Below are 25,665 nucleotides of genomic sequence, written 5' to 3' on the forward strand. Positions count from 1 at the left end.
TTTTGTATGAAGTCTCTTGGCCTAGGACCGCCGCATCTGCGATGGTGTATCTATTTATCTTTTTTTTTTGACGTTAATACAATTTACCGCATTATAAAATAATATATTGGGACGTTAATTTCAGCGACTGGCTTTAGCTCTGAGTGTATAGCGTGCTGTCACGGCTTTACTTGCACTTCGATGATGACGCTTTCATGAGTCTAATGCTACGGTTATTCCACGCTCATCTCGGGGTGTGTTGACACACAGAAGAACCACCTAGGAACTGTAAAACCTGCATCAAGTGATGCCTGCTGCATACTAGAATGGCAACTGTTGCGGGGCTAGGAACTTCGCAATCATGGAGGAATGCCCTAACTCGAGGTGTGCCCAGTTTGTACCGAAGCGTTCGCACCATTTTGTCCTCAAGGCTTTTTGTCGGAGGTGTGTGTATGAGACATCTGATTGGTCTTATATATGTAAACTTGTTTTCAGTACATATGATGTTTTGTCTTTGTGAAAAGCTGTGCAGCCTATGTTAAGTGGGTATGCTGCACAGACATTTCTTTGCAAAATTCAAAATTCTTGCTTCTGAATATGTGACCTTATTTTCAAACAGGTGATGTTTTGCTTTCACAAGCTCTTTTAGGCAGCCTTCCTTTTTTGTCAGTAATCTTCTCTAGGACTTTTGTAATTGGATTTGTACTCAATTGAGTGTTATTGATAGCACTGGCATTTGGGAAGACATATCACATAGAGTGTTATTGATAGTGCTGGAACTTCAGAGTCAGATATCTCATAAGGCCACAGCAGGGGCTGCACCCTACTCTCTTTCCCTTCTGGTGTGTAAATTTTCCAAGGAGGGTCTTTACTTCGACTGAATCTTGAACATGCACTAGTAATAAAATTCCATTGGACTCCAAGGGAAATATTTATCCCACGTGCAGGTAGAATATTTACAATTGCTGCAAAAAGCACACAAGCCAATGTAAACTCATGAAAAATGAAATTGCAGAATAAACCCCTAACGAGTATGAGGCAGAGGGTTGCTTTCCTCTGCCATTTTAGTGTTAGACCTTTGAACACATGCAGTCGGAAGATGAATCTAACTTCTTCCTCTTCCCTTTCTTGTGCTTGGTTTGTCTTGTACCTAAAGATAAAGTTGCATAAGCATGGCCATGTGCAAGGGCTCCGGAAGAATTTGTCTCAGTGAGACCCGCATCTTGCTCAAGCACCAATGGGACTAGCTCCTCCTAAGTGAGTCTCTCTTGGCTATGACAAATGAGAAGATTGGTGTAGAACACATCATATGTTGGTGACGGAAGATGTGAGAGAAGTGTAATCCCGCATCGTAGGAGAATCTGCTTTTTTGTCGTAGCGTCAAGTCAAGAGATAATTGATGCCAAATGTTTGGATCCAGAAGAGAGATACCAATCTCCTCCAAACCTCTGTAGCAGTGTGGATACTTCTAACATGCACAAGCACAGAATTTGTACAACTCAAAAGGAGAGAAGAGCGGGCTTTGGCATTCAACCAATCCCATAAAGTTGTCAAATTTGCTGTCACACCATCACGAGGATCCACGGTAGGTCGGGGTATAGAGACAGTAACATAATCCCAAAGATCACGGTTGTTGAGGAAATACTCCGTGCGGCATGACCATAGAGGGTAGTTCGTCCCATCTAACTTGTCGCATGCGGAGAGAGAGGGTAAGACTGACACTTGCTTAGGAGATACCATTAATGCCAATCGGGAACTAGAAGCCGTGGAAGAATATAGTGGGAAAGAGAGATAGGATGGTGGTCGGTTTGAATCATCTTGAACCACATGATCCCCCATAGCATACATGTCGGCCATAGATGTCCTGTAATAAACTCTGCAAAGAAGATGTTGCCATTGGAAAGAAAACAACCAATAAGAGGTGTCCTTAGGAGGATCGGGGTCCGTTGGGCCATGGTACAAAAGAAGACTGACTAAGGCAAGGTAGATGGGGAGTATCCGATGACAAAGGAAACACGCAATGCTAGGTAGAAAGAGGGAATAGTAAATGTAGAGTAAAATAGGTCTTCAGCATGGGATCACAGCCAATCCAGGGGAGTATCCGATGACGAAGGGAACACACAATGCTAGGTAGAAAGAGGGAATAGTAAATGTAGAGTAAAATAGGTCTTCAGCATGGAATCACAGCCAATCCAGGGGCTGATAATGTACTAGGAGTGCTTGGAAATGGTGTACTTGCAATAAATGCAAGCATATCTTGCTGGTGGCTTGAAAAAGAGACTGCCTAGCATCGAAAAGAAGTTTGCCTAGTCAAAAAAGACTAGCTAGTATGTAATGCAACAGAGTAACAATTGTGTTCACCTGTATATAGGCCGCCCAGCAGAGAATAGGTGCTTCCCAGCTTGCAAATGTGCTGCTGAGCCCTGAAGGAGGATGCCCTACTATAAAACCGCAGGCAATGCGAGGTGTACTTTTGCAGCGAGTGTGTTGGGGATTGCCTGCAGAAAACGCAGGCTTGTATGGTGCCGCCCAGCCAATAGAGTGGCCATCTAGCTTGTTTGATGCCACTTGGGTGCAGTAATGGTGCTACCTAGCATGGTAGAGGCTGCTTAGGAGCAAAATGCAAATCTGCCCTAGTAAATGCAGTCTAAAGCGAACAACATGCCTCTCTTCAAAATCTCTAGCTCCCATGCATTGCTTTGATACCATGTGGGAGTGTCGATTAGAAAGAGGAAGGTGAACACGCAGAGGAGATAGAGAGAATGTAGGAGAGAGAAGGAACAATGCGACTACAATGGTTGAAGGTACAAGGTTGCAACGGTTAACCCCAATACATAGCTCTATGCATCAGTGTGGGTGCGAAACAGTAGTAGTGGGATGAGAGAATGAGGAGGGCTGGCTGATGACAAAGGATCAATGATGGATAATGAGAGTGGGAGGGCACGCCACCTATATATAGGCAAAAAGTGGCAAAATCCTATGTATGGTCAAAATCCTAAAAATGGCCAAAAGTGCCCAAAAAGAAATGCATTGATGTGCCCTCCATCTAAAGCGTCTAAACCACATAAAAATGATAGACAAATACAATGCCAGAGCTCCTAATATACTCATTTGACTTAGATTGAGGCTCACAAGCAGGAGATGACTACACAAGACACATATGATTGCTAATAGGCTGGAAATAGGTATCGGATGGATATAGACAATGTTGGGCAGCCTCAATTGAGATTTCCTTTGGGAATAGGGTGTGGGTAGCGAAGCTAGAGGGCTTGAAATGTGCCAATACGAGATTGGACTGAATGGAGGGCGGCCTACCTATTTAAAGAAAGTTTTAGGACCTCGAACCTCTCCCCGTTTCAAACTCTCTTGAACCACTCCTTGTTTTAGGGTTTTTCATTAATTAAGTATTTTTGAGGTTGTTCAAGAGGCTAATTCAGCATGTAATGCATGTTTTAGCTTAACATGAAGGAGATGGAGGGGATAAGGAGTAGGAAGTGGGTAGGCAAAAATGGGTTGTGGGTGTCCATATGATGCCGGTGGTGGAGGCACTAGAACATGAATGTTTCCATAGGTCAAAGTATTGTAATTGTGAGTGAAACTTAGGGAAGAGGCCTTGTATCAACTTGACTATGGTGGAGGCATTTCTAGCTTTCCATGAGTGGACAACCTTGTATAGAACAAGTGCGGGAACGGGTTGGGGTTCTAACTCGTGAACAAGGTTCCATAGGTTCTTTGAGAGTCAAGAATGTGCCTCATCAAATTTGACCAAGTAGTGTAGATCCGTTGAAATGAGCCTTGTAAGAAAAAGCATGCTTAGCCGATGAGGAAGATGAACCATGAGGTGTCGGATAAGAAGTGCAAGAAGGATAAGGTGGGTAGGACGGAAGTGGAGAGGGATAAGGAGTAGGAAGTGGGTAGGTAGAAATGGGCTGTGGGTGTCCATATGATGTTGATGGTGGAGGCACTGGAAGATAAATGTTTCCATAAGGTGGTGAAGGAGGTGAAGGCTCTTGGACACGGAAGGGTATCTAAATGTCGACCGGGGTACAACAGAATGACTAGTAGATCCACTAGGTAATGCTATGGACGCAAACTATGGTATCGGTTGATTCACACTCCGAAATACTTGGGAGGGTGTCCCATGCGGGGGATGTTCTGCAAGTGTGTGGTGTAATGGAGGTCTAGCCTCCCCTAAATGTGCATTTGCACTACTCGAAAATGGAAAAGAAAAGGTCCTAAAGGATATGCCTATATTTTGTGAAACCCTCAGTGTAGTGTGAAATGTCACAGGTGGTGTTTGAAATGGAGATGTGAACGATGGAGATATAGCGGAAGAAGAGGGTGCGAATGAAAATTGTGGTGTGGAAGGTACAGTGAATCTGTTAAAATTAGAGGAAGTGTGAAGAAATGCTCTAAATGCAGAAAACACAAAGCCAATCGTACGATAAAGCACAAATTGATAAACATAGAATACAGTTTAGGGTTAGGGTGACTTAGAGACAGTGAACACGATGAATAATAAAGTGAATGAATAATAAATATACAGTGCTCATGGAACAAACGCACTATATAGTGAATACTAAACCTTGAACTCTCATATCGTTGGGATCAAGATAGAGGTTATGAGCTGTAGAGTGTGTCGTATTCCGAATGGATCTTGAATCGCAGCAAAGGCAGCTTTTGAGTGTCGAACATCAACAAACACAGTGCCATGGAAGGCTAGATTTGAGACAACAGTGCAGGAGAAAGAAAGACTAAAAACGTAGGTACTTGAGGAGAGAGAAAAAATGGGCGATAGTAGTTAGGTGCAAATGCAACATGTGGAGGAGAGAATATCAGGGCGGCAACTAGAAATTGTAAATGCAGCTTGTAGAGGAGAGAGAAGATCACAGTGATAGCTCTAGACTGCTGGTGACAGCACTAGATGCTGACATCAGCATCAAATACAACACTCAAATAGTAGGTGATAACTTCAAGGTACCAGACGACAATTGTAGATAGGTGATGAAGGCTGGAATCGGGCGCTAGATGGTAGCAAATGGCTGGGGGAAGTTCTACCATGATGTCCTCCGTGAATGGGGTGTGGACAGTAGAGATACGGATCCTAAAACCCACAAAAACGAGATTAAGGGAGAGTGGTGGGCTACATGCCTATTTATAGAAAGTTTGGAGCACCCAAAATTAGGGTTTTGCATGTGGGACACAGTAACTCTCCAGGATTGCGTTTCTTTTCAAATAAGAGGTTTTCTTCATTAATTAAGTGTATTTTGGGGTTGTTTAAGTCAGGCTAATGCATGTTTTGGCTCAACAAGAAGAAGCACCAACTTCAAATTGACCTAGAAAGTTAGTAAATGAATTTGAAGGAAATGATTGAGAAGGAAGACTTACAGGAGATTTTTTCATCTTTTTCTTACCTTGGCTTGAGTTAATGTAAAAGTATCTGTCTTTCTTGGGACTCATAAACTGTTGGGAATAAAGGGCCCTCGTGCCTTTTATATGTGCTCGAGTCTAAACACACCCTTAGCACACTTGTACTTTCATATATATATCTATCTAAAAACCTAAAGAGGTACACTCGTCATTGTATCCACAAGTCGTGTTCACTCTTCTCACTACTCTGCACTCTCTCTATCTCTCTCTCTTTGCTGCTAGCAAGCACTATGTGTCTTCATCCTTGCGCCTCGGAGCTCAACAAACTGGTATTAGAGTGGCAAGGAGTGCACGCTTCTCGAGACAAAGTAGATGGTAGGTGTTGCAGGAGTCCCAGGTGGGCTCGATGAGTAGCAGTTGACAGGTGCAGGAGAAGTGCATGCATGTGTCAGTAGACGGTGGTTAGTTGGACGAAGGCCAGTTGTTGTCACGCGACAGTCGACTGGAGAGTAGGTGACGTGACAGACTAGTGACTGGCTGCAGGGAACGCGATGGGGCTGGAGGCAACGGTGTTGCATGACAGGCACTGCTGCGCGATGGGCGAATGCACGGCGTCCAGCGGGGCGCTGATGGCAGGACTACGGCACGCGACGGACGGGAGGCTTCAGCGGGTCATCACGACACGAACCTAACGGGTCAACGGACCCATGTCAGGTCACTCAGAAAATTTTTTTCTTTAAAAAAAATCAGCTTCTACCCCTCTTTCTTGATGGGGTTTCACGCGTGCTAGCAGAGAGTGCAGATTTGTGCAATCTTGGCCCAGAAATTTGGGGCTTTTCCCGGATTTGGGGATTGTGATGCAGAGCAAGACCATTTGTCTCAGAAATTGTAGGAATTTGTGACATTTTGCCTCCGACATTTGGGGCTTTTCATGTACATGCAAAAATTGGGCTGAAATTTACCCGATTTCTCAATATTGATGCATATTGGACCCCGTGCAATTTGGGGCTTTTGCTGTTTGGGCAAAATTTATTTGCCATTTGGTCATTTTATGTACATGCGGGTTTAATTCCATGCAATTTGGACATCTAGCACTTGGAAAAATTTGGGAGTTTTGCTGAAATTGCTCTATTTTGGCAAAATTGGCCTATTCTATGCATATTAGAGTCAATGCAGATGTATGGTTGATGCTTTGAGCACAAAAATTTTGGGGCTTTTGACCGTGCATGTCAAATTTTGTGCCCATGGGTGCATGTATAACAGAAATTGCAGCTAAAATTTGGGACTTCTCATGCAATGTGATGCATTTCTCCCTGAAACAACTGTAATCAGTTGTGGAGTGCTGTAGCACAAGGCTTAGTGCTTCTGAAAATTTATCTGCAAATCTGAAATTTTTACTTCTACGTGGTTATTTATTGCTGGTTGGTACTTGTTTGTACCTTGGTCACTTATGTGACAGTTTGGACCTGTATTTGCTGAATTTTTTGGTCACATTTGGGCTGAAAATCATGGCTGGCAGGAGTGACAGCAGTAACCTCATGCACATCAAGAAGCTTGAAGGAGCACATAACTTTGCAGTTTGGCAAAAACAGTGCTACAATATCCTGTTGCAGAAGAAGCAGGCAAAGCCAATTAAGACCAAAGGGGCAAAGCCCACAGATATGGAACATGAAGATTGGGATGAGTTAAATGAGCTTGCACACTCAACCATCGAGCTATTGATCTCTGATGCCTTGTTGTTTAACATTAAAGGTTTGGATTCTGCGTATGCTATTTGGACTCGACTGGAAGAACTTATGCACAGAAGAGTGCCGCAAGCAAAGTGTATTGGCTGAAAAAGCTTATGGATTTGCGTATGAAAGAGGGTATAACAATGTCTACTCACTTGAGTGAGTTTAACTCCATTTTTAGCTAGCTGGTTGCCTTGAAGTTCTTGATTGATGAAGAAATTAAGGCTACGTTCTTGCTTCGCACTCTGCCGCCAGAGAGTTGGGATAGATTCAGGACTGCTATGAGCAATTCTAATGCGATTCTTTTGTATGCTGATGTAGAGAGTGCTCTACTCATGGAAGAAATGAATCGACAGAACAATGCATCTAGTAAGTCTTCCAGTGCTTTGGATACTAGGGGCAGATCACAGCAGAAAGGCAAATTTGATAGCAAGGGACGCAGTAAATCACGTGGCAAGGATGTTGAATGCCATCATTGTGGCAATAAGGGTCACTTTAAATGTGACTGCTACAAATGGAAGAAAGAAAAAGGAAAGGGCAAGAAGATAGATGATAGCAAGGAAGAGAAAGAAAGAGAGTCAACCTAAGAAGAGCGGTGTCAAAATTGAAGAGGTGAATGTAGTCACTCATGACAGTGACAGTGGAAATGATGTACTCTTGGTCTCTTCACACTTTAGTACACATGCTTTACTTGTAGATATGGATGATGACATGCATACTTGGATTCTAGATTCACATGCTTCCTTTTATGTCACCCCTCATCGTGAGTGGTTCTTTGACTATACAGGGGGTCGACATGGTGTTGTCCATCTTGGGGACAACTATGCATGTGACATTGCAGGTATTGACAGTGTGCAGTTGCAATTTCAGCATGGTTTTGTCTTCACACTTCAGCATGTACGGCATATATCTCAGCTCAAGAAGAGCTTGATTAGCATAGGCCAACTAGATGATGATGGATTTCATACCACCTTTGGTGATGGGAAATGGAAGATGTGTAAGGGATCTAGAGTGATTGCTAGAGGTTGTAAAAGTGATATCTTGTATCCTCTCCATGTATCTAGTGCGAGTGATCATGTTGTTGCGGTGACCAAGCAGCCAAGTGTTTCTTTGTGGCATGGCCGGTTGGGACACATGAGTCGAACTGGAATGAAAGTGCTTTCTCGTTTGGGTTACTTGCTTTGTCTTTGTTATGCTAATTTTGAGCATTGTGATCATTGTGTTTATGGTAAACATGCATAGACGTCTCATAAGAAGTCTCTTCTGCTGAAATCTTCTCCTCTAGAGTTAGTACATTCCGATTATGTCAGATGCCAGGATTACCTTTATTACCTTTGTTACCTTTGTCGATGATGCTACACGGAAGGTATGGGTTTATCCTATTCGTAGCAAGGATAAAGTGCTTGACAAGTCTAAAAAATTCTTGGCATTGGTTGAAAATCAAACTGATAAGACAGTTAAGTGTCTTTGCTCTGACAATGGTGGGAAATATGTGTCCAAGGCCTTTCAGGCATTTTGTGCATAGTGATAGGAAACGGCCGGAACAGCCCCCCGGTACGTGGAATCGCTGTCCCTGGCACGAAGCCGTCGTGGGACGCGTTTCGAATTGGTGGAACGTTTCCTGTCCCGTTTCAGACAGGGAACGCAACATGGAACGCGTTCCCTGTCTGAAATGGGACAGGGAATGCCATGTGGCACCACTTACCTTCGGCCGACCGCCCGCTGCTCCCACCTGGATCATCTGTGACTGCGTGATGCTCCCGCTCGAGATTGTCTGCCGCTACTCCCGCTTGAGATCGCCTGCGCCCCCCATTTCTTGCTGCGTTGCAACCTGCGCCAGTCCCAGCCGCCAGCAGCTGTCCTCCGTCTCCTCCCACCTCCAACCTCTAGGCTCTCTTCTTTCTTCTTCTTTCTCTTCTTTCTCTTCTTTCTCTTCCTTCTTTTCACTTCTTCCTTCTCTTCTTCTTCTTCTCTTCTCTTGAGTCTTCCTTCTTCTCCAAGTTCCAAGTTCTCCATTCTTCTAAGTTTTCCTCTTCTCTTTTTCTTCTCCCTTCTCTCCTTTTCCCTTCTCTCTCGACTCTTGAGTGAGTCTTGACTCTTGAGCCTTCTCCCTTCTCTCAAGCCTTTAATTTTCAGCTTGAAATGGCTTCATCTTGAGCCTTCAATTTTTTATTCTCTCGACTCTTGAGCCTTCAATTTTCAGCCTGAAATGACTTCATCTTCCCGCCCCGCTCGTCGGGTTGCGGAAGAAGGTCCGATGATTGGTCATGGTGGGAAGAAGTAAATGCTGACCGCTCATTGAGTGGTGGAGGATCTCGACCATGGACTTGCAAGCTTTGCCCATACAAGCAAACTAGTGGAGCAAACAAGATAATCCATTAAGCCGAGCATTTGTATTTCGAATTTTTATTGATTTTAAATTTTCAAAGTTACTTAAATATTAGAATATGGAATACCAATTGCCACTTGTTCCATTTTAATATTTATGCATAATCAGGTCCGAGCTCATCTCCTACATGAGCCAAATTCAGAGGTACAGTTTTGTCCGAATGTGACCTTGGAGAAGCAAAATGGAGCTTCGTAATCGTGTAGCAGGTCAACAAGCTTATCTTGCATCTAGACCACGACGTGTTGCAGTTGACCCTGCAACTTTTGTGACACCATCCCCATCAGATGTATCTAGAGCAGGCTCAGTATTAGGAAGTGCTACCTCCACACCTATTGCAAGCATTGCATCGGCCATGGCATCAACAACGCCACATATTGCACATAGACAGAGCATACTCGATGCTAGTTGGGATCCCAAGAAGAAGGAAGAGGTGGATACATCAGTGGCACGCTTTTTTTATCATGACCACATTCAATTTCGTGCAGCTAGGTCAGAGTATTTTAAATTGATGTGCAAGAAGATTGGTGAGTATGGCCCTTCTTATGTACCTCCATAATCAGAGACCTTACGCACCACTTTGCTCGACAAGGAAAAGCGCCTTGTTGAGTAAGCAACAGTGACTAGAAAGAGCATGTGGGCTAAAAATGGAGTTTCCTTGATTGCTGATGGTTGGAGTGATACACGCAAGCGATCCATTCATGGTATGGTTGCTTATTCTCGTGGGAAAATGTATTTCATATCTTCACATGATGCATCGGGGACAGGAAAGTCAACAGATGTACTTGCAGCAGAGTGGGTTACAGGTGTTGAGCTTATTGGCCCAGAGCATGTTGTGGGATTTGTTGCAGATGGAGAGCCCGCAAATAGGGAAGCAGGTGCTATTATCCAGGGATATTATCCGCATATCACAGTTTCATATTGTATGGCTCATTGCTTGAACAACCTACTAAAGGATATTGGTAACCTGTCATGGATTGTACCTGTCATAGAGCAAGGAGCTCAAATGGTTAGCTTTGTTTTGAATCACCAGTTTCTTCGCCATCACTTCTCTTTGCGGTCGAAGAAGACACTTTTAAAATACTCTGATACCAGATTTGCCTTTAACTTCTTGATGCTAGGCAGGTTAAGAGAATGCAGTGGTGCCTTGAGGCAGTTATTTCTTAGTGATGAGTTTATCTCATCAACATTGGCAGATACTCCTACAGGTATCTTATGCTTGGAGAAAGCAAATAACTCCACTTTTTGGGATGATGTAAAGCGGATAGATGCTATGGTATCACCTATTGTACATTTATTGAGGGTTATGGATGCTATGCAACCTTGCATTGACAAGGTATATGAGGATATGGATAGGTTGAATGAAAAGTTGCAAGAGTTGGCACCAAATGATGAGGTGTATGAGGAGATACACCATTTAGTTGTGACGAGGTGGAGTATATATGCTCACATTGCTTCAAAGAAGAGGAACTGTCTTGGTGTGGAGAGGGCAAACGATCTAGTATTCGTTAGTGCTAATTTGAGGATGTTATGTAACAGTATGACAATAAAGCCCGATCCATTCACAGAGTGGGAGATGCAGCAAGAAGAGGAGACACATGCTAATGTTGAGGGAGATGCAACAATTCATAGTACACATGATGATGAGGCTTGCACTTCAGGAGTAGCTAGAGCAGGCTTAGATCATGATCATGATCTTTGATTTAGTTTACTTATCATGAGTCTCATGATACATGACACATGTACATTGTATATGATATTATGATCATTGATGACAATGTGATACTTGGGCTGTTAACAGTTGTGCCATGCTGATATTATATTTGTACTTGAGTCTTGCAGTCTTGCAGTTGCTCTTTGGGCTATTTTGGCATGCCGCATTTTGCTTCAGTCTAGAGATTAGACTTTATATTTGTAGTCTTTTTTGGGGCAATGAGCATGTTATTTGAAAGATTAGACTTCAATTTCATATTTGTAATCTTTTAAGGTTTTTGGCAATGGGACCAACCACCATAGGCATGCTCTTTTAGCTTAGACTTTAAAGTTTAGTTCATTGTTCATTGTTTTATCAGTTATGGCATATGTATCATGCATTTTATTATTTATAATTGAATAGCTCACCTCTTGAGCCTTGTAAGTTGCAATTCAATTTCTAATGAGTAGTTTTAGAATGATGCATGATATCTTAAAGTTAAAACTTAAAATGATTTGTCCTTGTGGATTATATACCTTGGTTTTAAGTTTTAACACTCCATAGTCCACATGGATTATGAGTGAAATATTAATTTTTTTTCATGAATTTTAATTTTTTGAATGCCGTTCCTGTTTCCTCGTCGTCGTTCTCTAGGTTTGGCGTTCTTGTCCCGGTTCCCCGTTCACGTTCTCCGTTTCATGTTTCTATGATTTTGTGACAGCAAAGGGATAAAGAGGGAGCTCACTGTCTCTCATAATCCACTCTAAATTGGAGTTGCAGAGCGTATGAATCGGACCATATAGGATAAGGCCCGTACGATGCTGTCTCATGCTACATTACCCCATGATTTTTGGGCAGAGGCTGTTATGACAGCCGTACACTTGATTAATCGGTCACCAAACAGGTCTTTGGAGGGGGGGGGAAGTTATCCAAGAAGCGTGGTCGGGCAAGCCACCTTCGTATGCATACTTGAAAGTGTTTGGCTGCGAAGCATTTGTGCACATTTGTAAAGAAAAACGCAGCAAACTTGAGTCAAAGTCTTATAAATGCATTTTCCTAGGATATGGTGACGAGGGTGAAATGGGGTATAGATTATGGGATCCCGAGAAAAGGAAAGTAGTACGCAGCAATGAAGCAACTGGAGCTACAATACTGTGAGAGAATGCGGATGGCAAATCATTGCAACTCTGGACCATCTGCACCATAATCCTCCCACCAAAGTGCTGAGCCGATCTTGAAGCGATCCGTCTGTGCATCTGGCAATCCATAACTACCCCTCTTCTCACGATATAATTGCAATTGATCTTTGATTTTGCGCCTGATACCTGCGTCTGGCACTAGATGATCCAAGATAATCCTGAAGCCATTGCTAACCTCTTTGTCCTTTTCCTGCTTGCAACCTTGAAATTCGGGATACACCATGTAGGCTGCTGCATGGAGAGGGGAGTAGTAGGTATCCCACCTTGTCACACATGGATTTGATCTCATCGTAGTCCTCATCAGGAACATAAACCTTGAGGCGCTCTATCATCTGATCCATGGCCTCATATACCTTGCCGATGCATGTCAACATGCCATCGACAACCCTCAAGAGGTCCATGATTGGTTTGATCATGGTGTCAATGTGCTTCACACTTTCCCACCATGCTGTGTCATTTGCTCGTGCTTTGCACTCTTGCCCCCTTGCTGTGGAAGCCTCTGGCATGCTAGAAAACTCATCACTAAGGAAGAGTCCTCGTAATGCCCTGCTACATGTGGACAAGCGGCCTAACATGAGAAATTTGAAAGCAAACCATGTCTTTGAATATTTGAGCAGAGAGAGGTTCGACCTCTTGGTGAACTCATGGCAAATCCTCCCATGATTGAGGACAAAGGTGACAATTTTGTTGGCTTCATCCATGACAAGAGCTATCCATGGTAGGGCCCCAATGTCTTTGATGAGATTGTTAAGACAATGGGCCATGCAAAAAGAGACGGTGATGTGAGGATATGTGGCTTGAAGTATGTTCCTTGTTGCTCGATTTGTCAGTTCGTCATCTGCACAAATGGTCACCACATTCTCTGCTCCCATGGTTTCTAAAGTTGTTGCCCACTCCGCAGCAAGCACATCGGCGAACTTCCTGCAGCCGGAGGCATCATGTGAGTCGACAAAATACATCTCTCCATGAGAGTAGGCCACCACTCCATGAATAGACCGCTTGCGGGTGTCACTCCATCCATCCACCACAAGTGTGATACCATTATTGGCCCATAGCTTCTTCATATTTGCCGCAGTAGCCTCAACACTCCTCTTCTTCTTTTCGATAAGGGTGGTGCGAAGGGTTTCCGAAGAGGGGGGAACATAGGAAGAACCATATTCCCTAATCTTCATAACCATGGCTCTAAAGTATGGAGACCTATTCAATGTTCATAAATCAAAGAGAGTATGTTAAGAATCAATATGATAATAAATAATAATGTTAAATGAACATAATAATTTATTATTTATCACTTGACACTAGAAACTCACCGAGCCTCACGGAAAGCAATGTGATCATGAAAGAAGAAACGAGTCACGGCCATGTCTGTCTCTTCTTTCAAGCGAGGATTCCAATTTTCCTCGAGGGTACTTTGGCGAGGATGAGAAGATGGGGTGGTTGATGCGGATGGGCCACATGCAAAAGGTGTTGATGGGAAGGCATGTGATGACACACCTCTACCCAAGTTACCGCTAGCCTCCATAGGACGTCCTCGTGACCCCACCATGAGATTGGGATCAATGGCCACTTGTGGAGATTGCCTTGCCGCTTCGGCCACCTCATAGATTGCGAGCTTATCAAGAAGCTCTTGTCTTTTCTCCGGGGTCACCTTTGTGCAATATCTCATCTCATTCCCGGGTTTGCTCAAGAGATGAGCTCGCACCTTGTTGGCACCACCACTACGTTTGTATCCACAAAGTTTGCATGCCCATGCTCTAGCACCGCCTCCCGAACCATACATAGGGCAATCGACCTCATCCCACCATAACCATCGATGTATCGCGGGTCTTCTCCTTTGAGTGGGGCCGGTGGTTCCTTCATGATTATCATTTTGTGAAGGGGTGGATGCCGCGGTAGATGTGGGTTGGTTTGTAGACGGCGGGAAGCCGATGAAGTTGCCATAGATGATAGAAACTTTGAAAGTTTGATGAGAAGTAGCCTTTGAAGTTTGCCCTTGAGGCTTGACTCCTTGAGCCTTGAAAGTTGAGGCTTGAGCAATGAATTATGAGGCCCAAGGGAGGGAGAGTAGAGTCTAGACTCTAGAGACTTGAGAGGGAGAGAGAGAGTAGCTAGTAGAGCAATGAGCATGTAGTATGTACTATAGACTATAGTACTAAGTAGTATAGTCTATGTACTATGTAGTATGTAGTAGCAATGAGCATGTAACATAATACATGTACATTGTACAATGTATGTAGATAGTAGAGCTTAAGCCTTAGAGGATACCCTTGAGGCTTGAGGTCCAAGGGAGGGAGAGAAAGAGAGGGGGAGAGAGAGAGAGAGAGAAAACTTGTACAATGTAGAGGGTAGCCTTGAGCCTTGAGGCTTGAGGCCCAAGGGAGGAGAGAGTGGAGACTTGAGCCTTGAGAAGTTGAGACTTGGCCTTGGAGTGTGAGTGTAGCTTGAGAGTGGAGCATTATATAGGAAACATTAGGAAGAGCATGGCGGAAATGGCCGTTGGCAACCAAACAATCAATTTTTTTTTTTCAAAAATGGCACAATGGCTCCTTGGGCCGTCCCCAGTTTGGCGTCTTTAACACGCACGTGTTTCAGGAACGCGTCCCCGCTTGGCTCACCGGCGTCCCCACTCTAAGACGGGACGTCCGTCCATTCCGGAATGTCCCCTCCCTGTCCCGTCCCTGGGATTGCGTCCCCCCGTCCCACACTGCCATCCCCTCCGTCCCCTGTTACTATGCCTTAAACTGAGAATAGTTCACAGTTTCATGTGTAAGAGCAAGACCAGACTCCTTCTCTGGTGCGATGCACTTACCACATTTATTGATATTGTGCCATGTCTTCTGGCTATAATTACATCTCTTAGCTTTGTTGATTGGACCCTTGGAAGGATCGGAAGAGGATGGACCAACATGGAAGGGTGTCTTCGATGTAGAAGGGGTGGAGGAAGAAGGATGACCAACATGAAAGTTTGCTGTTTTTTGACTAGCAACCTTATTTTTTAGCTTGGGCTTGGGTTTTCCACGATGATGGGTGGAAAAGGCATGTTTGGTTGCCATGGTAGCATTGCGGTTGAGACGGCTTTGCTCCTCGTGTAACAAAAGAGACACAAGATGGTCGAAATTGTAGGTAACTTGGTTACCCATCGTTTCTGCGTTTTGTGTTTAGGATTTGCGTTTAGGGTTTGCAGCCCCAAAAAGGGGCGCCATGCTAGACTGACTGTGCCTATTTATAAGCCACTCTCTCATTCATTCCTTACGGCTGATTCATTAGTCTGTCACCTCTTCTCTCCAGCCTCTCCACTACCCTCATACCCCTTCAGGAGGACATTGCGGTTCATGGTTCATGGTTGTCATCATCATCTTCCTTGTGCTACGACACCCTTGTTCCCTTGTATCACATTCACTCCATGATTCAGAACTTCATCATTCCATTCATCAGAGTTTCTTCTCTCTTCTCTTTTCTTCTGCATGTTTGCCGAGTTCACTCCTTGTTCCTTCCCGCAAACCCTACTGTCTCGCTGGTAAGTCATCTTTTGACATGGTATCAGAGCTGGATCTGCTCAAACAACGGCAAAGATCCTCCACTCCAGTGAAGGCAAAGATGGGTGGCGAGTTCGGCATCCACTTCTCTTCTTCTTCTGCTGCATCAACATCTCGTTTTTGCAAATTTCAGGTGTTTCAGCTTACTGCCTACACCCCGTTCGCGGAGGACACCTCAGCCAAAGCTGTCCATTGCTGTCTCCATCAGTTGGCGCTTGATTTCCAGTCCTCTTCATGCAGTTTGGAGCTGATTCCAGCTAGGCGACTGTTGTTCCTGTGCAGACCTGCTGCCGTATAGCCTGCCACATCATCACACTCCTGCTGCCTGCGTTTTTAGTCTTTCTCTCTCCTGGAGACTGTCTTGCCTGCGTTTTCAGTCTTTCTCTCTCTTGCAGGCTGTCCTGCTTGCGTTTTTAGTCTTTCTCTCTCCTGCAAGCTGTCCTGCTTGCGTTTTTAGTCTTTCTCTTTCCTCACCTAGGTTTTTCTATTGGTTGCAATCTCTTACTACTGGTTACATCTTTCTCTTAGTGGCGGCTCACTTCCAGCCTTCCACTACCCTCCCACCCCTTGAGGCGGACATTGCGGTTCGTGCTTCACACTACCCTCACACCCCTTGAGGTGAACATTGCGGTTCGTGGTTCATGGGGGCTGACCTCTTCCTTCTTCAGCAAGGCACACTGGTATCTATGGCTTCTTTACCAACAGATGTCCAGACTATTGGGTGCTCCTACACCATCGATGCTTGTTGACTTCGACCTTTGCTTTCCACCCCCCTGAGTATATGCATCTTCCACTAGGCACTCCTTGTGCCACCTCTCCTTTTTGGGCCACAGAGATCGTTCTGCATTGGCTATCAGAGTACTATGCTCAAGGCAATAAGACGCATCCGATGCGCACTAAGTCCTTTCGAGCACATGGAGGATCGATTGGCGCTATGATCTCCTGGAGATCGTCGCAATGCCATCGACAGTCTTCTCCCACTTATTCTCAGGTACAGTGGCTTCCACGACCTACGGATCTGCATTCCGCTCCATCGAGAGACAGTGATTGTTTGATACAGTCTCCTGCTCCTTTGAGAGACAGTGACTGCTCGACTCCTTCCTCTTCTTCGGCTACCCAGTATGCTCCACTAAGAGACAACGACTGTTGCCCACCTCTTGCTCATTCTGAGCACCACCCTTTCCCACCCTTGACTACTCAGGTTCGAAAGGCTACCTCTGGGAGCTCTTCGCCACCCCAGATATCTTCTTTGGCACGATCGGCGGTACTTCCTTCGTCATCAGACATTTCAGAGTCCGTGATCCATGAGTTTTTGGATTCCTTATCTACTTCAGAGGGGAATTCAGAGGGGGATGTTATTTCTTTGTCCTCAGAGGGGGCATCTACTTCTTCAACTTCAGCGGGGGCCCCTGCACCTCCCACCTCAGAGGGGGAACCTACTCCACATGAAGTTCTTCACCCATCCTCTACTTTCTTAGGGTGGCTGTCTTCGACCAGTCATCTCTTCTACTAATACCCAAGATCTTCAGGTATCCCCTAGATCGGGATCTCAGAGGTTCAACTGCGACTTGGTGACGAGGCCTTCATATTCCTTCCAGCATGGATGCACGGAGAAAGTGGCTTCTCTCCCGAGGTTGTGTTTCGGGTTCTCCAGTTCACTCTGTCTACTGGTCTTTCTTGCAAGTTCCCTTTCCGGTGGAAATCTTGGATCTTAGGGATTCTCTATATATTTTTCCTCTTCTCTTCTTGCCTTGGTCACTTGGTTAGCATGGAGCCACCTCTCCCGAGATTGAGTACGGGCATATCCTTATGGTTCTCGGCACCACACAAAGTCCGACATTCCTCCTATGCATTGCATGTTTTCATCATCTTTGAACTAGGGCGCTTGGGCAAGTGAACAATTTTCCCATGAGGGACACTGTCCAAATGGCACCTGCTGCATGAGCATTCTTCAGCATGTAGCATTGCATCTCCACCTCTCTCTTCTCTTGTTCCCCTTTTTGGGCCTGAGAGGGGCTGTTGAGAAACCCTTCACCCTTCACCTGCAGTTTGCGTTTTTGCGTTTTTGCGTTTTGCATTTAGGATTTGCAGCCCCAAAAAGGGGCGCTATCCTAGACATACTGTGCCTTTTTATAGGCCACTCTCTCATTCATTCCTCACGGCTGATTCATTCAGTCCGTCACCTCTTCTCTCCAGCCTCTCCACTACCCTCAGGAGGACATTGCGGTTCATGGTTCGTGGCTATCATCATCATCTTCCTTGTGCTACGGCACCCTTGTTCCCTTGTATCACATTCACTCCATGATTCGGAACTTCATCATTCCATTCATTAGAGTTTCTTCTCTCTTCTCTTTTCTTCTCCATGTTTGTCGAGTTCACTCTGTGTTTCTCCCTACAAACCCTACTGTCTCGCTGGTGCGTCATCTTTTGACACAAGGTGGTAGCAAAACCTTGATATGATTTCGGTAGACCATTAAGAGTGATGGAAACAAGTTGGTTATCAAGAACTTCTTCATCAATATTTAATAATTGATCAATAAGATCTTTGATGCCGGTGAGATAGGCATCCATATTACCTTCTTCCATGTGAAGGTCTTCTAGTTGCTTACGTAGGTAAGCAACGCGCGCTTCATTGCGCACTTGATATAATGATGCAAGCTTATTCCATGCTTCCTTGGATGTCTTGCATGATCGAATGTGTGGAATGATGGCTCTCTTCAAGTGGGAGGTGTTGTTGAAGAAGAAGATGATTTAGCATCATGAGAGCCACCTCGTGATGTGGAAGCAGGAGATGGTGCTGGTGTTGGAGAAGTCGACCTTTGCTCAGTGCCATTGGCTATATGCCATAGATTCTTTGCGACAAGAACATGTTGCATCATGTAAGCGCACATTGGGTAATTGGTGCTGTCGAGCTTGTCGTCGGCGCCAAGCATGCCCAACAAATCATTATTATTGTTGGCCATGAGATTTGATCAGTAAGAAAATAATGTTTTCCAAGTGAAGAGAGAGAAAATAGATGCCCGAATAATAATAAGTCACTGATAGGACAATTGTTGTCTGCCCCAATGAAGCCGAATAATATAGAGAATAATAAATTCTCTTGCTATTTTTCTATTGAGAAGAGAAAAAATGCAAAAAATAATTATTTTTAGAAATAAATATTACCCGATCAAGGTGGTAATCAGCAACATGCAAAAATCAAGATTAATGGCTGGAAATGCTCCAATAATGTGGACAACAACTAAATATACTGAAAATTCGCCCAATAGTACTAGCAGCCGAATAATATAATTTTGGAGTACGTCGAGGGCCAAGAAAATGAATTGAGGCAAAAACCGCAAATTTTGAGTGCCTCGGTGGTGGAATTGGGAAAAAACCCCAAAATTTATTTGAAAAATGAAGAGAAATTGGGTAAAATTTTTACCCAAATATTGTCAAATTCCACGCTAGAAGGTGAATTGAGACTCAATATTAATGAATTTAAGAAAAGCTCCAAATTTTATTGGAAAATTAGAGAGAAATTTGATAATTTTTGTAAATTTTTTACTCGAAAGATTCCGAATGTCGCGTCCAATGATGAATTGAGCATCAGTGTTGGTGAGGAACGCCAAATCCTGGAAAAGTCACAAATTTGGTGGCAAAATTGGCGTGAGATTTGGCCGATTCAATGAAAAGCCCCAAATTTGTCGATGAGTGATAACAAATTTCGCCTATTTAGTAATGAGTTGCTGAATGAGGATGAGAAGCCCGAACCTTTCTAGAAATTTGAGACAGATTGGGTGATTTTTGTGGAAATCCCCAAATTTGCCCCAAATTGTGCTAGAGAAGGGCAAAAAGAATATGAATAGGGGCTTGCCGGTGTGAAGAAATAAAAGAATGAATAAAATAATACCTTTTAAAAAAAAGTCAGTCAATCAGGGATAGATCGGCAACTTGTTGGTGATGTGTTGGCGGTCTGTAAGGTTGATGGTCGGCAGCTTTTCTGTGTGACGTTGAACACATGCGTGGCAGGGTGGCAACTAGGAAATGTGGCGAAGGCAGCACGCAACAGCCTTTGTCCATAGGTGTTATGGGAGCACTAGACTGTGCTCGAGAGACAAGACTAGATGCAGGATTTGTTACAAGAATTCCGATTTCAAGATAATTTCGCGTAGGGGCACAAGGTGCAATGATAACTTAGCAAGATACGGAAAATCCCATAACCCGGGACCGTAGGTATAGACAATAGGACTTGATAGGAAATGAAGGATCCCACAACCCGTGATTGTAGGCATGGATACAAGATATTAGAATTACAAGATCTCCCTCGACGGGGATGAACAAGATACAAGACAGTACTAGATAATATCTCGTACTATGAGATTACAAGGTGACAAGGCACAAGGAGTATAATGGAAGACAAGACAAGACTAGATACCATGACTAGACAAGAACTAGAACCAGAACTTGAAGTTACTTACTTGGAGGTCTCGACTCCTTGAGCTCCCAAGACTGGCTTGGCAAGATTGAGGAGCTCTATGGTGAGCCCCTCCTTTTATAGGTGTTGGAGGGTGGCTAAAGATGTTCTAGAATGTTTCATGATGACATCATCGATGATGCAGACGATAACGTGACATGGCTTGAGGATGTCGTGTTAAGGGTGTGTTTGCATAGGGTGTGGATTCATATGGCATGAGCAAGAATTAGTATGTACACCTTAACCCTAGTGTCACGTAGTGCTAGGACACAAGGGGTAACAACTGCATTTAATGACAGTTTAATGCCTAGGGAGCATGGATCATGGATCAAAGGGCATCAACGTGTAGCCCACGAGATGACCTACAGAGATGGAGATGGAGATGGTATCTTCTTCGTGTAAGATTGGGTATCGGGAATTGTTTTTGCTTATCATGTCATTTGTCTTTCTTTCCTTTCAGCTAAGGTGTTTTTATTATTTAACATTATTTATTTTTCGGTTAGGCAGATTGCTACATTGGTGGTGGTGCCTTTGTATTCTTGATTTGCACAGGAGCCATCTTTGGAGGTTGAGTTTCGGGCATGCCTAGTCTACTTGGTTAGCATTGGAGCCATCTCTCGAGATCGAGTATAAGCTTGTCCCAACTACCCAAGTCGCTAATTCTCTCTTTAGTCCCACCAATTGAGGGCTATTAGGTCTACCTTCATCATCGCTCTTCATCCTCTCATCTTGGTTCTTGCCATCACACACATATCGACATCAAACGACTCCTTTTGCATCGACATCCATGGTTGAGAGGGGGTTTCTGCCCTTCATTAGGTATTTTCAGGTTTGGCATTATCTTCTCGTCCTCAACATCAGCACCCCTTCCTAGTTGTACCTACCCTTTGCATCACATGATCATCCTTGGAAAAGGGTGCTTGGGCGAGTGAACAATTATTCCCTTGAGGAACATTATCCAAATGGCACCTTGCTACATAAGCATTCGTCTATGCATCTCATTGATCAGAGCAATCATGAGCACTTGCTCCCATCGGATCCTTTGCAAACTTCACCTATAGTTTTGTCACCTCCATACCCCTATATATTTTTTCACAATTACTTCATCATTGACATCCCTTGGGGGTGACTTTGTACATGCTTTCTGTTTTGGGATTTGCTAGCCAACCATCCTTCTCCTTGAATAGGCATTGTTTCATCCACAAATTCAAAGAAAAAAAGCAATGAAAGTTTAAAGTGGTTAATACATCGCCTTTGTAGGTCTTGGTAGGCCACCAGGCAGCTAGTGAGCATCCTTTGTCTGATGCCATGGTGGCCTTCAGACTTCCGAGGGAGGATAAGTATCAGTCATCATTTGCTACAGCTTCAGATCAGTTTTAGCTTGCATTTTTGATGTTCCAGTTAATACCTGACTATTGGTCACCTTCTGCATTAGTGGAAGCTAGTGAGCACCCTTTGTCCGATGCCATGGTGGCCTTTGGACTTCCAAGCTACAGCTTCAGACCAGTTTTAGCTTGCATTTTCTATGTTCCAGCTAATGCCTGACTACTGGTCACCTTCTGCATCAGTGGGATTGCCTTCTTTACATCTTCAGCACCTGTTCTACCTTTTTCCATCCGCCACACTGCTGATTTGCATTGGAAGGAGAACAACTTGAATTTTTAATGTTCCAGCTGAAGCCTGATTGCTGGTCACCTTCTCCATCAATTGAACCACCTCCTTTACATCTTTAGCACCTGTTCTGTCTTTTTCCATCCGCCAACCTACTGATCAGCATTGGAAGGAAAATTGTGTTTAGGCTGCTCTCAGTGGATCATCCTGCTCAGACACATCTCCTACAAGCTGTGTTTTTTTTGCTTGCATCATCATCTTCATCCTACAGCTCAGATTAGTGGCTTTAGGACTCAGAATCCATCTCTGGTGGGCTACACACTCCAACACATCCCTCATCTTGCTCCCATGAGAGTCATCAACTATTGGACAGCTCTGCCCTTGAGCCTTCTGTACAGATTCATCCATTTATGCATTCAATTTTCAGCACTTTTCATTCATTTAGTTATCTTCATTCTTCAGTTTTACGTTTTTGCATCTCAAGTCTGCAAATAACGTGCAATACATGCAAATCTTAGTTTCAAATTGATTTGATCTGTTGTATGAAGCCTCAGCTTTGTTCATGCATCAATCCCAATGCTTTTCCCTAGCCTTAACACATCCAAGTCACAGTCAGATTGATTAAATTTGGACTTGCATCGTTGCCACACCAAACTAGCATTCAATTCATGCATGAAACCAAAGGGAAGTTATGACATGATCCTTGCAATATATATTCTGTTAGTATTGCAATTGGATGAAATATACACTGAGTGCTCCAATATACTTCCCTTTTCAATGTCTCTTGCTGTCATAAATGACCAGCAAGCCTTCTGCACCTTGATTCACGCATGGATTTGCCTTGAATTGACCTTTGGCTGGTCAAATCTAGCCTCAAATCCAATTTGGACGGCTAGCTTCTGAAATCTTTGGCGATTCCTTCAATTCCAGCTGCTGATTTCAGTAGTAAGCCTGTTAATTCTCTGGCATGGGACTCAAGCTGGCTGCTAAATCCAAGTTACTGCTGTAAATTAGGGTTAAGATTTTTTCTATAAATGGCTGAGATTTGATGAGATATTTTGGGGGAAATTTGGAGAATGTGAGAGAATGCTGAAAAGAGAGAGAGAATTCAGAATTTCATTGTCCGAAATTGATAAATTTTGTTGTTGCCTCGATAAAAGATTGCCCCAATGTTGTTGTTTGCTGCCAACCATCCTCATGGTGTTGTTGCTGATGTTGGGCTGCTTTCTCCAGCTGTAATGGCCTCCAATGAGTTGGCGCATGTTGGTACAACTTGTACCCCCACCCCCCTCGGAATCTACTCCCCCCAGCCTCCAACAACCTTTCTACTACTTGCATGGGAAAGTTTTGCCAAGTGGTAACCTTTCTAGTCCATTTTTCAGTAATTTAATTAATTTTTAGAATTTAATTAACTCTAAAAATTAATTGAGCCCTTTGTTCATGCCCAAAAAATTAATTTTGCCAATCTATAGTCAAATTGGCTTGGCCATTTTGACCACCAAGTGGTCTCGTGCATTATTTGACCCTTGAACCGACATCAGTTAATTAAATAATGCCTAGTTCCTAATGTCACCATTGATACTTATTGGTCAAATATATGCCCTAGGTCCAAATTGACATTGGGTACTAGCTAGTGCATGTCAAGTACAACTTATTACAACTTTTCTCTTTGACGCCCATTGACTTCTCAAGGTCCTTGGCCCCTCATGGTGAAATTACATGTGCTTTAAAAACACGCTATGCCGAACAAGGGCTTAGTGAGAAAGCTGTGACTTGTTTTAAACAAATGTTTCGAGAAGGCATCTGCCCTGATGCTTTTACATTCACTTCTAACTTGAAAGTTTCTGACAGCATTGGATATTTAGATGGGTGCCAGGAGCTACATATTGGGATCATCAAGGATGGTCTTGAACAAGACCCTATTGCTTCAAGTACTTTGGTAGATGCATATGCAAATTGTGGTGCTCTTGTAGAAGCACAGGAACTGTTTAACTTGCTACCTGTGCGAGATGATGTTTCCTGGACTTACTGTATACAGCAGCAAGAGAGTCAAAGGATTGGGCAGGAAAGAGTGAGGAAAGGATCTGAGATGAAAGGTTGGGAGGATGTAAACCAAGAATCAAAATCAAAGAGGATGGGTCCCTTACAAGACGCGATTTCTGAAGGCTAGTTCAAACAGGTGGTACACATCAAGCCATTTGTTAATGTGTGTGACCTAGGAATCTCTGTTTCGAATCACATACTAGATTCATGCCTCAGCATATTCCTTTTTACAATGAAACGAGTTTGCCATGATGGAATTTCCGACAAACTTCTCAGATATTAAGGTCCTTGTGTTGATTCCTTTGTTCAAACTGCTTGCTTGACTGTCCTAATAAAGACATTTTAGATAAGTCCTAAAAGCATTTTGTATATAGGACTTGCTTTCGAAACCAGGGAGGATTCCTTGACACGAGCATTTTCACCTCATGGTGATATAGAGGATGGTAAGTTTAAGGTGATTTGGGCTTCTAGTCTCAGATTGATTTTGAAGCTTACATGCTGTCTTTGTTGGATACTCGTTTATATGTGCAGTAAGGGTAATCAAAGACCGTGAAACTGGAAGATCAAAAGGGTTTGGATTTGTTACATTCAGCTCTGAAGCTGATGCTGAAGCTGCTCTTCAAGAAATGGATGGAAAGGTGCATTCTATCTTCATTTTGTGGACATTTTTAGACCTCTGTTATTCTTCTCGTTCATATTGGTAGTTCCTTTCTGCCTCCAGATTGTAGATGGACGAGCTATTAGAGTTGATTATGCGGCCATCCCAACTGGTCCAAAAGGTGGCAAGGGTGGTTTTAAAGGCTTTGGTGCATACTGATTTCAAATTGCTGCATTTGGTAGTAAAGACTTCCTGGGGGCACAAATTTCCTTTTATGAAAATTGGGTGGTCTCTAATCCAAGTCAAGCCAGATTATATCAGCTGTATGGTACCCAAATGTCAGCTAGAGCATATCTTGTGGGAAGAATCAGAAGTTTTGATATATTACTGTGATGTATGGGTGTGTGAGAGACTAACTGCTCTATGTCAATAGGCTTGTGGTCTGAGCTTTCTGTCATGAGGAATCCTCAGGAGAATGAAGTTAAAGAGAGTAGAACTGGAGGCAACTCTGCTGGAGTCAAGTGCAGAACAAACATAGCTTAATAACAAGGGAGGAAAAGTTTTTTAATGCAAGGCCTTCAATGGAGTATAAAGCAATGATCTACCCTCCTCAAAGGCTGGAGAGAGTTTCTACTGCAATTAAGTTTAATTGCATGAACAGCTTTTAATGGCTGTACAGGTGCTGCCTGTACTACTGGGAGTTGTATAATGTAATCCAAATAGGGTTGAAGTGTATCTAGTTGACAGTATACGTGCTGCCCAGAGTACTGAGAGCTGTTAAGTAAATCCAAATGGGTTTAAGGTATAGCTAATTGACAAGTATCTCACTGCCATTTTCTATTTTACATTTGTACTGAAATGTACTTTTTGTATGCTTGCCTTTGTTGATGTGATCTGATTGTGAGCCACATTGTTTGACAAATCCTTTTGGCTTGCTTAAGGCCTTTGTAATTGTGTGGTGGAGGGTGTGTGTATTTTCCTTCGTCAAGACAGGTCAGTGTGAGGCTCTTGTTGTCAAGTGAAAGGGCTATGGTCATGGAAAGAATGCATATGATCAGAAACAC

The 25,665-nt window shown here is 43.6% G+C and overlaps 2 protein-coding genes and 1 pseudogene across 4 annotated transcripts; 1 reads left to right on the plus strand and 2 right to left on the minus strand.

Moving 5' to 3' along the window:
• On the plus strand, positions 1 to 25,464 carry LOC148016113 (glycine-rich RNA-binding protein 3, mitochondrial-like). 3 transcript variants are annotated; one of them, XR_015688145.1, is made up of 5 exons: positions 1 to 423; positions 23,194 to 23,317; positions 23,812 to 24,139; positions 24,378 to 24,446; positions 24,535 to 24,601. XR_015688145.1 is itself a non-coding variant. In XM_087664497.1 (4 exons), the coding sequence occupies exons 1-4, from the start codon at positions 306 to 308 to the stop codon at positions 24,818 to 24,820; spliced, it is 390 nt and encodes a 129-aa protein (XP_087520623.1). In that variant the 5' UTR covers positions 46 to 305; the 3' UTR covers positions 24,821 to 25,464. The 3 variants fall into 3 exon arrangements, 2 of the variants coding, with proteins under 2 accessions (XP_087520624.1, XP_087520623.1); XM_087664497.1 differs by lacking the exons at positions 23,194 to 23,317; positions 23,812 to 24,139 and adding an exon at positions 24,725 to 25,464 and having other exon boundaries at positions 46 to 423; positions 24,535 to 24,641; XM_087664498.1 differs by lacking the exons at positions 23,194 to 23,317; positions 23,812 to 24,139; positions 24,378 to 24,446 and adding an exon at positions 24,725 to 25,464 and having other exon boundaries at positions 28 to 423; positions 24,535 to 24,641.
• Positions 12,335 to 13,535, minus strand: LOC148016114 (uncharacterized; annotated as a pseudogene).
• LOC148016115 (uncharacterized) lies at positions 13,664 to 17,180 on the minus strand. Its single transcript, XM_087664797.1, has 2 exons — positions 17,109 to 17,180; positions 13,664 to 14,371 (listed from the first exon to the last, which is right to left on the minus strand). The coding sequence occupies exons 1-2, from the start codon at positions 17,178 to 17,180 to the stop codon at positions 13,664 to 13,666; spliced, it is 780 nt and encodes a 259-aa protein (XP_087520923.1).
• Positions 25,465 to 25,665: the final 201 nt, after the last annotated feature.

Source organism: Lygodium microphyllum, chromosome 23 (assembly GCF_053477565.2).
Source record: "Lygodium microphyllum isolate KBCC chromosome 23, Lygodium_microphyllum_v1.1.10, whole genome shotgun sequence".
Classification (NCBI taxonomy): domain Eukaryota; kingdom Viridiplantae; phylum Streptophyta; class Polypodiopsida; order Schizaeales; family Lygodiaceae; genus Lygodium; species Lygodium microphyllum.

What these genes read in the sequence shown, in the direction of transcription:
- LOC148016113 (XM_087664497.1), top strand. Translation starts at nt 306, where the DNA reads ATGGCAACTGTTGCGGGGCTAGGAACTTCGCAATCATGGAGGAATGCC. An exon ending in CTCAAGGCTTTTTGTCGGAG is followed by an intron (nt 424 to 24,377) that starts GTGTGTGTATGA and finishes TTTTGTATATAG; the next exon opens with GACTTGCTTTCGAAACCAGG. An exon ending in TCATGGTGATATAGAGGATG is followed by an intron (nt 24,447 to 24,534) that starts GTAAGTTTAAGG and finishes TTATATGTGCAG; the next exon opens with TAAGGGTAATCAAAGACCGT.
- LOC148016115 (XM_087664797.1), bottom strand. Translation starts at nt 17,180, where the DNA reads ATGTCTGATGACGAAGGAAGTACCGCCGATCGTGCCAAAGAAGATATC. An exon ending in GTGGCGAAGAGCTCCCAGAG is followed by an intron (nt 14,372 to 17,108) that starts GTAGCCTTTCGA and finishes TCAACTTTCAAG; the next exon opens with GCTCAAGGAGTCAAGCCTCA.